Source organism: Ranitomeya imitator, chromosome 2, assembly GCF_032444005.1.
Source record: "Ranitomeya imitator isolate aRanImi1 chromosome 2, aRanImi1.pri, whole genome shotgun sequence".
Taxonomy (NCBI): domain Eukaryota; kingdom Metazoa; phylum Chordata; class Amphibia; order Anura; family Dendrobatidae; genus Ranitomeya; species Ranitomeya imitator.
The window spans coordinates 298326780-298343185 of record NC_091283.1 but is presented as its reverse complement, the minus strand read 5'-3'; the positions used below and the strand labels follow the sequence as shown (position 1 = coordinate 298343185).

Below are 16406 nucleotides of genomic sequence, written 5' to 3'. Positions count from 1 at the left end.
TTGCAGCAGATTTGGACTCATGTGGTGGACAATTTGACATTGTCTCAGGAGAAGGCTCAACGTTTCGCTAACCACAGGCGCTGTGTGGGTCCCCGACTTTGTGTTGGGGATTTGGTTTGGTTGTCCTCTCCTAAGTTTAAGCCTCGTTTCATTGGTCCGTATAGGATTTCTGAGGTTCTTAATCCTGTGTCTTTTCGTTTGACCCTTCCAACTTCTTTTTCCATCCATAACGTATTCCATAGGTCATTGTTGCGGAGATACGTGGCACCTGTGGTTCCATCCGTTGATCCTCCTGCTCCGGTTTTGGTTGAGGGGGAGTTGGAGTATATAGTGGAGAAGATTTTGGATTCTCGTATTTCAAGACGGAAACTCCAGTACCTGGTTAAGTGGAAGGGTTATGGTCAGGAAGATAATTCCTGGGTCTTTGCCTCTGATGTTCATGCTGCCGATCTGGTTCGTGCCTTTTATTTGGCTCATCCTGGTCGGCCTGGGGGCTCTGGTGAGGGTTCGGTGACCCCTCCTAAAGAGGGGGGTACTGTTGTGAATTCTGTGGTCAAGCTCCCTCCTGTGGTCATGAGTGGTACTTCGGCTGGTTCTGTCTATGAGCTTCCTCTGGTGGATGTGAGTGGGGCTGCGGCTTCTGAGTTTCCTTCCTCAGGTGACGAGGTTAAGTCGTTAGGTGCTGCTCTATTTAACTCCACCTAGTTCTTTGTTCCTGGCCTCCAGTCAATGTACCAGTATTGGTCTTGCTTTCTCCTGGATCGTTCTTGTGGCCTGTCTGCCCTGCATAAACTAAGTTTTGCTTGTGTTACTTTTGTTTGCTATATTTTCTGTCCAGCTTGCTATATTGGTTTTTCTTGCTTGCTGGAAGCTCTGAGACGCAGAGGGAGCACCTCCATACCGTTAGTCGGTGCGGAGGGTCTTTTTGCCCCCTCTGCGTGGTTGTTTGTAGGTTTTTGTGCTGACTGCAAAGCTATCTTTCCTATCCTCGGTCTATTCAGTAAGTCGGGCCTCACTTTGCTAAAATCTATTTCATCTCTGTGTTTGTATTTTCATCTTAACTCACAGTCATTATATGTGGGGGGCTGCCTTTTCCTTTGGGGAATTTCTCTGAGGCAAGGTAGGCTTATTTTTCTGTCTTCAGGGCTAGCTAGTTTCTCAGGCTGTGCCGAGTTGCATAGGGAGCGTTAGGCGCAATCCACGGCTACTTCTAGTGTGGTATGATAGGATTAGGGATTGCGGTCAGCAGAGTTCCCACGTCTCAGAGCTCGTCCTATGTTAGTAACTATCAGGTCACTTTGTGTGCTCTTAACCACTAGGTCCATTGTGGTTCTGAATCACCTGTTCATAACAAGTAACACATAGAATAGTCCCAGCAAATGGTGCACATCACAAAGTCTCCCCTTTCCACTGACTCACCGGGATACTAGCCGCCGTGACTTCAGATCTTCCAGAGTCAGTTACTCCACCTGTGGCACACACATACATAGGAGGTGCCAACAAGTGTGGGAAGATGACATTCCATTCAGTTCATACAAGGCCAGTTGATCCGAGGATCCCAACCTGGCTTCTCCAAGCGTATCCATGGTTCAGCGATGGTTAATGGAGCAGATCTGTATTCTTCCAACCAAGGCTGAAAACCCTTAGGTTGTTTCATATAGAATGATAAATCTGTGTTCCTCGTAATGCAAACAGTGCATTAATGCATTTTAATTACTATTTTAAGCTTAATTTCACAAAAAAACAAACTACAAGAAAACTGGTGGCACCTTCCCTTTATAGAGATGTCCACTACTTGGACAACACCTTCTCATTCCTGATGTTTGGTTCTGTTAAAACAAAAACACTTATACAAACCTCCCATGCTGGCAACATTTCAGTGGTATTGGCACTTGCGTTCTTGTTTGCCCTGTGCCCAATTAGCGCTGGTGTCGCTGTCCCCACTTTCTGACAAATAGAGCGTCATGAGGCAGTCAGAGCCCAGCCGCGGCCCTGGCTTCCTGTTGATGTTCAATAAGTCTGAAGGCAGAGACAGTGAAGCTGCCGCTGATTGGGCGCAGGGCTCGTGTGGTGTAACAAACTCATATAAGACCTGGGAAAGCGAGTCTCGACACTATTGAAGTGGAGCCGGCACGCTAGCAGAGTAACAGTGTTTTTATTTTAATAAGGCTAAACATGAAGACTGAGTGCACTGAAGAAAAAAATATATATATGTTATATACACATACATACAGTGGGGAAAAATGTATTTAGTCAGTGACCAATTGTGTAAGTTCTCCCACTTAAAAAGATGAGAGAGCCCTGTTATTGACATCATAGGTAGACCACAACTATGAGAGTCAAAATGAGAAAACAAATCCAGAAAATCACCTTATCCGATTTGGCAAAATTTTTTTTGCAAATTATGTTGGAAAATAAGTATTTGATCATTAACAAAAGTTCATCTCAATATTTTGTTATATATCCTTTGTTGGCAATGATAGTGGTCAAACGTTTCCTGTAAGTCTTCACAAGGTTGGCCCATTCCTCCATGCAGATCTCCTCTACAGTAGATGTTATGGGCCTGTCGCTGGCCAACATGGACTCCCTCCAAAGGTTTTCTATGGGGTTGAGATCGGGAGACTGGCTAGGCCACTCCAGAACATTCATATGCTTCTTACGAAGCCACTCCTTCGTTGCCCTGGCAGTGTGGTTCTACATGGATCAGTCATCCTGGTCCCTTTGCAGAGAAACATCCCGAAAGCATGATGTTGTGACCCCCATGATTCACAGTAGGTATGGTGTTCTTTGGATGCAACTCAGCATTCTGTCTCCTCCAAACACGACGAGTTTTGTTTCTACCAAACAGTTCTACTTTGGTTTCATCAGACCATATGACATGCTCCCAATACTCTTCTGGATAATCTAATGCTCTCTAGCAAACTTCAGAAGGGCCAGGACATGCACTGGCTTAAGCAGGGGGACAAGTCTGGCACTGCAGGATCTGAGTCCCTGGCGGCGTAGTGTGTTACGGACGGTAGCCTTTGTTATGGTAGTCCCAGCTCTATGCAGGTCATTCACTAGGTCCCCCCGTGTGGTTCTTGGATTTTTGCTCACCTTTCTTGTGATCATTTTGACCCCACGGGGTGAGCTCTTAAGTGGAGCCCCAGATTGAGGGAGATTATCAGTGGTCTTGTATGTCTTCCATTTTCTTATTATTGCTCCCACAGTTGATTTCATCACACCAAGCTGCTTGGCTATTGCAGATTCAGTCTTCCCAGCCTGGTGCAGGGCTACAATTTTGTTTCTGGTGTCCTTCGACAGCTCTTTAGTCTTCACCATAGTGAAGTTTAGAATGTGACTGTTCGAAGTTGTGGACAGGTGTCTTTTATACTGATAAGTTCAAACAGGTGCTATTACTACAGGCAATGAGTGGAGGACAGAGGAAGAAGTTACAGGTCTGAGAGAGCCAGAAATCTTGCATGTTTTTATGTGAATAAATACTTATCTTCCAACATAATTTGCAAAATAAATCTTGCCAAATTAGACAAGGTGATTTTCTGGATTTGTTTTCTCATTTTGACTGTCATAGTTGTGGTCTACCTATGATGTCAATTACTGGCCTCTCTCATCTTTTTAAGTGGGAGAACTTGCACAATTGGTCGCTGACTAAATACCCCCCACTGTATATATAAAAGTTTATCCCTTGATTAGATTCACTGACAAAAGGATAAAACTAAACTTTATTAATTCCAAATGTAAAACTATACCCATATTTCACCCCCTGAAGGTTAGTCAGAAGGTGACTAATAGATAAAACATATACCCCACGTCTCAGTATATAGGGTAAGGTGACGTATACACACTCTCCATGCCTTTCATTTCTATGGGTTGCGTCGTCCTCACCAAAGTCGACTCACCAAGAGACTATTTAATTTTGACCTATATTCAAGGGAGACTAGACAAAGAAAACCGTAAAATCATTTTATCAAGTTATCTGAAACAGTCAGAAAACTAGCCACATATTGGCAGACTGCAGACTTCAAACTATATACTTCGTGAGTTTATAAGCCACTCCAGTGTCAGGAATAGATGTGGTATATATTGGGCTGTCTGAAAACTGAGTCTAGTCTAGGACAATTTGCACTGCTAATAGACAGCTGTTACAATACCAAACTATGGCAGTCCTCATAAGAGAAAAAACACAATAATTATTTTCACATACTTTCTATTCCTGACTGACTGCCACTGGAGTGGCTTATAAACGTACTAGTATATAGTTTGAAGTCTGGGATCAGCCTATATATGGCTAGTTTTCTGCTGTTTCAGATAACATGATTTTATTTTTTTTTGTCTAGTCTCGCTTGAATATAGGTCAACTAGCTATTGAACCCGTTCTATGCCCAGGTGGCGAGCATTTATATTGGTATATGGTCTCCATCCTGGTATGTGCTGCTTCCATCCTGCGCCCTAACCTTTCTCATGTGCTGCTACCATCTTGTGCCCCTGTCCCGTCATATGCTGCTCCCATCCTGCGCCCCCTTCCTGTCATGTGCAGCCCCCATCCTGCACCCTTATCCTGTTTTGTGCGCCTCCATCTTGTCATGTGCTACTCTTCCTGTGCCCTCATCCTGTCATGTGCTCCCACAATGCACCCCAATCCTGTCATATGGTGCTTCCATCCTCGCCCCCCTCCTGTCATGTGGTGTTCCCATCCTGCACCCACATGCTGTCTTGTGCTACTCCCATCCCACGCACCAATTCTGGTATGTGCTGCCCCATCCTGGAATGTGCTACTCCAATTTTGCGCCCCCACCCTGTCATGTGGTGCTCTCATCCTGCATCCCCATCCTGTCATGTAGTGCTCACATCCTGTCATGTGCTCCCATTCTGGCCCCCATTCTGTAATGTGCTGCTCCCATCCTGCGCCCCCATCTTGTCATACGCTGCTCCCATCCTGTGTACCCATTCTGATATGTGCTACTCCAATTCTGCGCCCCCATCCTGTCATGTGGTGCTCTCATCCTGCATCCCCATCCTGTCATGCGGTGCTCACATCCTGTCATGTGCTCCCATCCTGCACCCCCATTCTGTAATGTGCTACTGCCATCCTGCGCCCCCATCCTGTCATGTGCTGCTCCCATCCTGCACCACCATCTTGTCATGTGCTGCTCCCATCCTGCGCCCCCATTCTGGTGTGCTACTCCAATTCTGTGCCCCCATCCTGTTATGTGGTGCTCTCATCCTGCATCCCCATCCTGTCATGTGGTGCTCTCATCCTGCACCCCCATCTTGTCATGTGCTGCTCCCATCCTGTACCCCCATTCTGCCATGTGCTGCTCCCATCCTGCCCCCTATTCTGTCATGTGCAGTAAAAAGTCACTGGCTTGCTGCGCTGACATATTTTCCATATATATTCAGTAGAAAGTGGCTGGATTGCTCCGCTGATGTATTTTATATATGCAGACCCTGTAGTATAAGGCAGCACCCCACAGGCAGACCCTGTAGTATAAGACAGCAACACATAGGCAGACCCTGTAGTATAAGGCAGCAACCTCTAGGCAGACCCTGTAGCATAAGGCAGCACCCCCCACAGGCAGACTCTGCAGCATAAGGCAGCACCCCCCCACACACACACAGGCAGACTCTGTAGTATAAGGCAGCACCCCCCCACAGGCAGTCTCTGTAGTTTAAGGCAGCACCTCCACACACACAGACTTTGTAGTATAAGGCAGCACCCCCATCCACAGGCAGACACTGTAGTATAAGGCAGCACCCCCCACAGGCAGACACTGTAGTATAAGGCAGCCCCCATAGGCAGACTCTGTACTATAAGGCAGCACCCCCCACAGGCATTCTCTGTAGTATAAGGCAGCCCCCCCAAAGGCAGACTATCTAGTATAAAGCAGAACCCCCCCAGGCAGACTCTACACTTTAAGGAAGCACCCCCACAAAGGCAGACTCTGTAGTATAAGGCAGCCCCCCAAAAGCAGACTATGTAGTATAAGGCAGCACCCCCCACAGGCAGACTCTGTAGTACAAGGCATCCCCCAAAGACAGACTATGTGGTATAAGGCAGCATCCCCCACATGCAGACTCTAGTATAAGGCAGTCCCGAAAGGCAGACTATTTAGTAAAAGGCAGCACCCCCCACAGGCAGACTATACTATAAGGCAGCCCCCCACACCCCACAGGCAGACTCTGTAGTATATGGCAGCACCCCGACCACAGGCAGACTCTGCAGTATAAGGCAGCACCCCCCTTCACAGGCAGACTCTGTAGTATAAGGCAGCACCCCCCCACAGGCAGACACTAGTATAAGGCAGCACCGCCACACAGGCAGACCCTGTAGTATAAGGCAGCACCCCTCTTCACAGGCAGACTCTGTAGTATAAGGCAGCACCCCCACACAGGCAGACACTGTAGTATAAGGCAGCACCCCCACAGGCAGACACTGTAGTATAAGGCAACACCCCCACACAGGCAGACTCTGTAGTATAAGGCAGCACCCCCCACAGGCACACCTCTCTTTCTGGTTCCTGCACTGCTCCCGCTCACCTTCGGACCGTGGACACCGTGCAGTGATGTCATCGCGCCGTCAGGGTCGGCGACGTCAGATGCTGACAGGTGGTGATGGGAGAAGGAGCTTAGCGCTCCTTCCCTCATTAATGCTGTCAGGTGCATCGGCAAGATGTCGATACAGCTGACCCTGCGATGACAGGCGGGGGGCCCACTGATGGCACTGCCCCCCCCCTGCTCAGGGGCCCATAGTGGCCGAGAGGCAGAGCAGGGACATTGATTCTTCCTGCTCTGCCGCAGAATGTAACTGTATAAGCGCGATGTGCACGCCAATAGTTACAGCAGCGTAGCTTCCATTTTATAGCCTTTATAGTCTATAAAGGCTACGGACAGAGTGACGCTCCCAGCATTATATTATAGATATTAAATAAAGTCTCCTGATGAGTCGCCGTTGGTGAGGAAGATGAAACCCGTAGAAATGAGAGGTTTGGAGAGTGAGTGTGTATACAATACGTGACCTCACCTTATATTCTGAAATGTGGGGTATATGGTTTTTTTATTAGTCATCTTCTGACTAACCTTCAGGGGGTGAATTATAGGTATAGTTTTACATTTGAAATTAATAAAGTTTAGTTTTAACCTTTTGTCAGCAAACATGAGGAATGACAAGAGACAACCCCTTTAAGAAGATCCAATTTTGGTTAAATTGATTCCAACATTCTGAACATAAAGGCTTCTCCCCTATGTGACATCTCTGATGTTTATTAACAGCTGATTTCCAAGTAAAATATTTTGCACGTTAAGAAAATGAAAAAGGCTTCTCTTCTGTGTGACTGCTCTGATGTCTAATAAGATGCGCTTTCCGGTTAAAATTTTTTCCACATTCTGAACAGGAAAAAGGCTTCTCCCCTGTGTGGATTCTCTGGTGTTAAACACAATCTGATGCATAGTTAAAACATTTCCCACATTCTGAACAGGAAAAAGGCTTATCCCCTGTGTGAGTTCTCTGGTGGTTATCAAGAACCGATTTCCGGTCAAAATATTTTCCACATTCTGCACAGGAAAAAGGCTTTTTCCTTGTGTGAGTTCTCTGGTGGCTATCAAAAACCGATTTCCGGTTAAAACATTTCCCACATTCTGAACAGGAAAAAGGCTTCTCCCCTGTGTGAGTTCTCTGGTGGTTATCAAGAACCGATTTCAGGTTAAAACATTTCCCACATTCTGAACAGGGAAAAGGATTCTCCACTGTGTGGGTTCTCTGGTGCCTAACAAGAACCGATTTCCAGTTAAAACATTTCCCACATTCTGAACAAGAAAAAGGTTTCTCTCCTGTGTGAGCTCTCTGGTGCCTAACAAGAACCGATTTCCGGTTAAAACATTTTCCACATTCTGAGCAGGAAAAAGGCTTATCCCCTGTGTGCGTTCTTTGGTGGTTAACAAAATATGATTTCAGTGTAAAATATTTCCTATATTCTGAACATGAAAATGACTTCTTTGCTTTAGGAGCTGTTTGTTTTTTAATGCCTCTTTTGTGACTTTGATTTTCCTTAGTAGTCAGTAATGAATCAGAAGATGGGACCTGTTTCATAGGATCAGATGACAGATCTTTGCTGTGAATAGATGATGGTATATTTGGAGTAATAGCAATCAGTTCAGTTGTATCTTGTAGGATCTCAAGATCATCAGATTTAAAAATTGAAGATGTCAGCTGTCCCTCTGATCTCCTGGTACAGTCATCTGCTAAGATAAAAAAATATACAGGTCCTTCTCAAAAAATTAGCATATAGTGTTAAATTTCATTATTTACCATAATGTAATGATTACAATAAAACTTACATATATTATAGATTCATTATCCACCAACTGAAATTTGTCAGGTCTTTTATTGTTTTAATACTGATGATTTTGGCATACAACTCCTGATAACCCAAAAAACCTGTCTCAATAAATTAGCATATTTCACCCATCCAATCAAATAAAAGTGTTTTTTAATAACAAACAAAAAAAACATCAAATAATAATGTTCAGTTATGCACTCAATACTTGGTCGGGAATCCTTTGGCAGAAATGACTGCTTCAATGCGGCGTGGCATGGAGGCAATCAGCCTGTGACACTGCTGAGATGTTATGGAGGCCCAGGATGCTTCAATAGCGGCCTTAAGCTCATCCAGAGTGTTGGGTCTTGCGTCTCTCAACTTTCTCTTCACAATATCCCACAGATTCTCTATGGGGTTCAGGTCAGGAGAGTTGGCAGGCCAATTGAGCACAGTAATACCATGGTCAGTAAACCATTTACCAGTGGTTTTGGCACTGTGAGCAGGTGCCAGGTCGTGCTGAAAAATGAAATCTTCATCTCCATAAAGCATTTCAGCCGATGGAAGCATGAAGTGCTCCAAAATCTCCTGATAGCTAGCTGCATTGACCCTGCCCTTGATGAAACACAGTGGACCAACACCAGCAGCTGACATGGCACCCCACACCATCACTGACTGTGGGTACTTGACACTGGACTTCAGGCATTTTGGCATTTCCTTCTCCCCAGTCTTCCTCCAGACTCTGGCACCTTGATTTCCGAATGACATGCAAAATTTGCTTTCATCAGAAAAAAGTACTTGGGACCACTTAGCAACAGTCCAGTGCTGCTTCTCTGTAGCCCAGGTCAGGCGCCTCTGCCGCTGTTTATGGTTCAAAAGTGGCTTTACCTGGGGAATGCGGCACCTGTAGCCCATTTCCTGCACACGCCTGTGCACGGTGGCTCTGGATGTTTCCACACCAGACTCAGTCCACTGCTTCCTCAGGTTCCCCAAGGTCTGGAATCGGTCCTTCTCCACAATCTTCCTCAGGGTCCGGTCTCCTCTTCTCGTTGTACAGCGTTTTCTGCCACATTGTTTCCTTCCAACAGACTTACCATTGAGGTGCCTTGATACAGCACTCTGGGAACAGCCTATTTGTTGAGAAATTTCTTTCTGGGTCTTACCCTCTTGCTTGAGGGTGTCAATGATGGCCTTCTTGACATCTGTCAGGTTGCTAGTCTTACCCATGATGGGGGTTTTGAGTAATGAACCAGGCAGGGAGTTTATAAAAGCCTCAGGTATCTTTTGCATGTGTTTAGAGTTAATTAGTTGATTCAGAAGATTAGGGTAATAGGTCGTTTAGAGAACCTTTTCTTGATATGCTAATTTATTGAGACAGGTTTTTTGGGTTATCAGGAGTTGTATGCCAAAATCATCAGTATTAAAACAATAAAAGACCTGACAAATTTCAGTTGGTGGATAATGAATCTATAATATATGAAAGTTTTATTGTAATCATTACATTATGGTAAATAATGAAATTTAACACTATATGCTAATTTTTTGAGAAGGACCTGTATATACTTTTTTAATAAAATATCCTTGAGTTTTATATTTTTGAACATTTCTACATAAACTGTCCATAAAAATGGTAAGCAATGTACAAAAAAACTTTAATTATTTAACAAGACAATGACAGTTCACAGTCGACTAGAAAAACTTATTGGATGAACCAGTAGTGCGTGTTTGTTCATTCAGCCTCACAAATACCGAATAAAAAAAACCCCAATGTTATGTAGGCAAAAATAACACCAATTCTCATCTCACAAAAAACAAGTCTCCATTCAGGTCGATCATCCATCAATGGGAACACAGAGGTTCGCACACTATTAGTGGCTCAAAGGCTATTGAAAAGCAACAAGGTTTCCATAAACCAATGCAGAAAAATCCAATCTCAGTTCTGACTTGCAGGGTGCTCAAACAACATTTAGGATCCCTTTATTTAGCAATATTATAGTGAGAAGAATCCACTTAATTTACGGTGTGTGCCTCCTGGAGCACAATCCGGGCACTATGTGTTGGGTAATAAAATGGCAAATGTGTTATTTTCACACACAAACATCCACTGCTTGTTAATTTTCGGAAAGTGACTGTGGAGTCAAAATATTCACTTTTCCTATAGATTATAACCCTCAGTGAATTAATTTATAAAATGGAATTTGTCCAATCTCATCTGGGATCTGTTTCTGCTGTCTAGCTGGAGTAATCTGCTCCCTACTTCAGCCAACTGGAAAGTACCACACCCTACTAAAGCTCAAAACATATTGCCGGAATCTGCCAGATACAGTGTTGTTCTCCTCCGGTTTAGTCCTCTGTGCTCAGTTCTAGGCTTGTGTTTTTGTTTCCTGTTGTGACCGTGGCCCATTTACTGACTACAATTGTTTCTTCTGATTCTGTATTATGTCCTTCTGGTTCTGACCCAGCTACCTGACTATTCTTCTTTCCATCTAACACCACAGAATAGCAGGTAACACCATGGTCCAAGCCTAGAGGTCCCAGTGTAAATCCAGATCCATGTAAGGGTGTTAAAGGGTGATGAGCAAGGCAATCCTTGGGATATGGAAAGCAGAGAAGATAGTACCATGCATGTTCATGGTGGATATCTTATGAGCTGCCAGGTGACCCAATACATTGTGTCTGCAAACTATTCCAGCTAGATCTGCATTCAAATAGCTAAATGGTGCTCCTTCCCTTCTGAACACTGCCATGTGCCCGGTGAAATATTCTAATATAATATATCATCACACACCTCCTGATGAAGTAACCACGAAACGCGCGTTGGGGTGACTGCAATTGCACTGGCTTATTTGCAAGTTTCCTTCACACTTTAATGTCTGCATTCTAGGTTTTCCCAATTGGCAATGTCCTCTACTAGTTATATTTAGTTCATTGGTTTAATACCAGGATATTTTTTAAAATAAGGGTCTTATTGGCATTAGTGTGTAAGCTTAAAGAAATTTTCTTAAAGGTACATACCATTTATAATAATATTACACCATACTGCAGACATTAGGGCATTTAACTTTTTTTGCCCAAGATAATTGTAGTTTTATAAGGCATACTGTCTTAACTATTTGCATTATAGTACAAAGTTTTGTTTACATTTAACGGCACTTGACACTGTATGCATTTTATTATTTAGCTGGTGCATTCCCGTTCCATTCAGTGTTGCTGGACAGCCGCTTGATTGAATTGTTTTGATACTACTATGCGACTGTTATTAATAAAAATTGAATATTTTGGAATATACTCTGGTTCTCTTTTTGGTATATTTAAGTTCTAATTGAGATCTCGGTCCAAATCATAATGTTTGTTTAACGAGTGGGCAATTTCATGTTAATACAATGTGCCTAGACATTAGTGTACAACAGTATATAGAGTATTGTGCGAAGTTGGAAAATAATTTGTAAGGTCCATTTGTTTTCTATTATCCTTTGTGAATAATTCCAAACTTATCACCACATAAAGTGACACACGTCAGATTTTAAAAATGGGACCTAATTAGGAACACAAAACTGACTGTGGCAAAATATGTATAGGTATATATGTGTGTAGCGAAATATGCATAGGTTTATATGTGTAACCAGCAGTAGTTTAGCATCTGTCCTGAGACTTGCAGACCTCACAAAGGTCACAACATATGTATCTGAGAAGGTGGCCTACTGTCTCCAAATCTCACCAGGGGGTCGTGCTGGGAACCAAGAAGAAAGAGAAACATTTGACACCTCCTAGCTCTTTGAAGAGAGATGTCATTTACAGCCTGACACTATCTATCCATGAGATAATTTTGCACAGGGAATCTCAGACGAAATAATATATTCATTGGGGGAGCGGCCGTGGTCCAATCAAAAACAAGCAAGTATAATATTTACCCGAGAGGCTGGTCTAGAAATTTGACCTCCAGAGTAACACTATAAATTAGGCTTGCACGAGTACAAAGTTGTTCACATATTGGGGGTCAGCCTAGCAGATGTGCTCCAGTCCATATTCATCCTACCCTCAGGGAGCAGAAAGCAGACTACAAAGTTAGTTATTTTCTGTAAGTATTCTCCTGTTATTTTTATAACAGTTTTGCATATTTGTATGTCTCTTTATTACCATATTTTTATACCTTTTTTATTATAACTTACCAAAAAAGGTCCAATAGTGGAATAGCCACCTCCAATCAATACAATAAACACATATCTACCAGGTACATTACTGGTGAAACACAGAGGCTTGGGCAGATATGAATAAAATGTATATTTTTTATTATCAATTTCATAAAATAATACATAAAACAAGACAAGGAAGTTTCATGAAGATATAACTGATGGTAACAAAAAATGCAAGAATTAAAAAACACTGTGGGTATGACACCAAAAAGGTTCAAAAAAATATTTTAAAAAATATATAAATATAAATAAGTCCACGCCTCAAACCCCTTATAGCCCATTAAGTAAAGTGCATCTGGAGCGTCCCCAGACACAGGGCCACGTGTTCTCGATACCGGGCCCCTTAGTCTCTGTATTGGGGTCGTCACGGTGGCTAGACCCGGTCCGTGACCCTGCTAAGGGGCGCCCAATTAAAGGTGATGGTGTGATGCGTGGTGCGAGGCGCGATGAATAACAAGGACACAGGGTTGCAGTCTCTTTACCTCTTTACTGAAGGCTTTGGGATCCGCAATCCAGAGCACTGCTAACAGGGCTGGCTGAGACCGGCCGGTCCGAAGGCACATCCAGAGTTTCCTTTGCAGGTGGAAATCAGTGCCTACCCACTAGCGCCTGTGTGTTGTAGTCCTTCCCTGCTGAGAACAACGGGATAGTCCTCACAACTGTTGTGTCTGTGTTCGTTGTTCTTTCTCTCTCTCTTCGTCCCCCAGATGATATGGTTAGGACGCACCCGTATGATGGGTAGACCTGGAGTTATTCTGGGACCCTAGAGACGCCCCTCTCCCACAGTTGCCTCCCTTGTCTGCTTAGGTGATTTAGGTGAGACAGCCAACCTATAATTAACTGTCCTGCCGTGTTGAAGTAATGCGTAAAGTCTCTTACTTTCTCGGTGCTCCGGCCACCGCTATGCGTCTCAGAAGGATGTTGCCTCGGTCTCACGGCACGACTCCTACTGGCTCTATCTCCTTTACACTGTGATCCTGCTTCTCACTTCTCCACAATCAACTTCGCTTCGTGTCCTTTCTTAGAATACCGCCGCAAGGTAGTGCAGGCGCGGCTCCGTAACGATCTGTTCTCTTTCTAGACCGCTGTCAGGATCCCACCCCTGACAGGTCCTCTCCCGAACTCTCCCAGGCTCTTTCTGTCTAACTTCCTGTCCAACCCCTAGTTTTACCAGAGTGTGAAGAGTGGCCTACTAGATAGAACCACTCTCCCTGGTGGCCGGAGTGTGAAGTGTCATGTGTGTTTGTGATACCTGGTCAGAACTCCTTTAGTGCCATCAGACGTACCATCACTCCCCTTAGCGGCAGAGTGTCATACTGCAACGACCAGATCTCTGGGGCGCTGCACATCGTGCAATGAATCATTTTAGGGCCAAAAAAGGGAGGTAGCCTGAACTAATTAGAATATGAACATAACAATGCTCCTATGTTTAGACTGCTGCATATATCCTACTACAATGTATAAATAAAGTGTATAGTGCTGTGCAAATGTAAATACCACTTGTAAACTAGCAGCAGCTCACATAGTGATGGAATACAATCAGGGCCGTATTTAGAGTTTTTGCTGCCCTAGGCACTTTTCGTGCTGCCTCCCCCATTGGTGACTATGACTAAAGGTACCGTCACACATAACGATATCGTTAACGATATCGTTGCTTTTTGTGACGTAGCAACGATATCGTTAAGGAAATCGTTATGTGTGACAGCGACAAACGATCAGGCCCCTGCTGGGAGATCGTTGGTCGCTGGGGAAAGTCCAGCACTTTATTTCGTCGCTGGATCTCCTGCAGACATCGCTGAATTGGCGTGTGTGACACCGATCCAGCGATGTCTTCACTGGTAACCAGGGTAAATATAGGGTTACTAAGCGCAGGGCCGCGCTTAGTAACCCGATGTTTACCCTGGTTACCAGCGTAAATGTAAAAAAACCAAACACTACATACTTACCTACCGTGTCTGTCCACCGGCGCTGTGCTTCTCTGCACTGTGAGCGCCGGCCAGCCGGAAAGCACAGCGGTGACATCACCGCTCTGCTTTCCGGCTGACCGGCGCTGACAGTGCAGAGGAAAGCAGAGCGCCGGAGGACAGACACGGAAGGTAAGTATGTAGTGTTTTTTTTTTTTTACGTTTACGCTGGTAACCAGGGTAAACATCGGGTTACTAAGCGCGGCCCTGCGCTTAGTAACCCAATGTTTACCCTGGTTACCAGGGGACTTCGGGATCGTTGGTCGCTGGAGAGCGGTCTGTGTGACAGCTCTCCAGCGACCAAACAGCGACGCTGCAGCGATCAACATCGTTGTCGGTATCGCTGCAGCGTCGCTTAGTGTGACGGTACCCTAATGCAGACACTGTCAGCAGTGACTTAGGCTACTTTCACATCAGCGATATTTACCATTCGCGGCAGATCGGGCAGTTTTTCTGCATCTGCCATGTAACGCATCACTTACGGCAACACTGCGTTCGGCCTCATTCATTCCCTGTGGGACTTGTAGACATGTGCCGCACTTGCGGTTTTGCCCCGATCCGGTAAATGCGGTACTTGCAGCAACGGAAAAAAAACGCTGCTAGCAGTAAAACCGCAAGTGCTGCACATGTTCGCAAGTCCCATAGGGAATCAGTAAGGGGTCCAAATCTATGTATATGCCCATGTAGCTCTTTCAAAGACAATTCCAGCAATATTTTTACATGTTCAGTCAATTCATCTGAAATCGGTTTGCATACAAATGAGGGAGTAGATCTGTTACTCCAGCTCTATACCCTTTAAGTACCATATTATATAGTATATAACACAGCCATATAGTACATAGCACAGCCACGTAGTATACAGCAGCCACGTAGTATATAGCAGCCACAGAGTATATAGCACAGCCCACGCAGTATATAACTCAGCCCACGTAATATATAGCACAGCCCACGCAGTATATAACAAAGCCCACGCAGTATATAACACAGCCCACGCAGTATATAACACAGCCCACGCAGTAGATAACACAGCCCACGCAGTAGATAACACTGCCCACGTAGTATATAGCAGCCAGGCAGTATATAACACAGCCCACGCTGAATACAACACAGCCCACGTAGTATATAGCAGTGTGGGCACCATATCCCTGTTAAAAAAAGAATTAAAATAAAAAATAGTTATATACTCACCCCCCGGCGTCCACCGAAGCTGTACCGATGCGCACGATGCTGCCGCCAGATTCCGTTCCCAGTGATGCATTGCGAAATTACCCAGAAGACTTAGCGGTCTGCCGCCAGCTTCCGTTCCCAGTGATGTATTGCGAAATTACCCATATGACTTAGCGGTCTAGACCGCTAAGTCATCTGGGTACTTTCGCAATGCATCACTGGGAACGGGAGCTGGTGGCAGCATCGCGCATCGGTGGACGGAGAAAGGTGAGAATAGCACTATTTTTTGTAATTATTTTTAACATTTTATCTTTTTACTATTGATGCTGCATAGGCAGCATCAATAGTAAAAAGTTGGTCCGGGATGGGGCGACACACTGGCACTGACAGCTCCGCACACACATAGAGCTCCACACACACACACACACACACACACACACACACACACACACACACATACATACAGCTCCGCATACACACACAGCTCCACAAGCATACATACAGTTCCGCTGCCCACGCACACACACTAACAGCTTCGCTGCCCGTGCACGCAGACACATACAGCTCTGCTGCCCGCACACACACACATACAGCACCGCACAGACACACACATACAGCTCCGCTGCCCGTGCACGCACACACATACAGCTCTGCTGCCCGCATACACACACATACAGCACCGCAGACACACACATTCATACAGCTCCGCGCGCGCACACACATACAGCTCTGCTGCCCGCACACACACACACACAGCACCGCACAGATAC

The 16406-nt window shown here is 44.9% G+C and overlaps 1 protein-coding gene across 1 annotated transcript in view; it reads right to left on the bottom strand.

Moving 5' to 3' along the window:
- Positions 1–7426: 7426 nt before the first annotated feature.
- The window catches only part of LOC138666445 (oocyte zinc finger protein XlCOF6-like), a 45893-nt gene continuing 36913 nt past the window's right edge, over positions 7427–16406 (bottom strand). The window contains exons 6-7 of the mRNA XM_069754668.1: positions 7619–8004; positions 7427–7504 (exon numbers count right to left, since the gene is read on the bottom strand). Of these exons, the coding sequence (XP_069610769.1) occupies positions 7427–7504; positions 7619–8004 (464 nt within the window). The remainder of the gene's footprint in view (positions 7505–7618; positions 8005–16406) is intronic.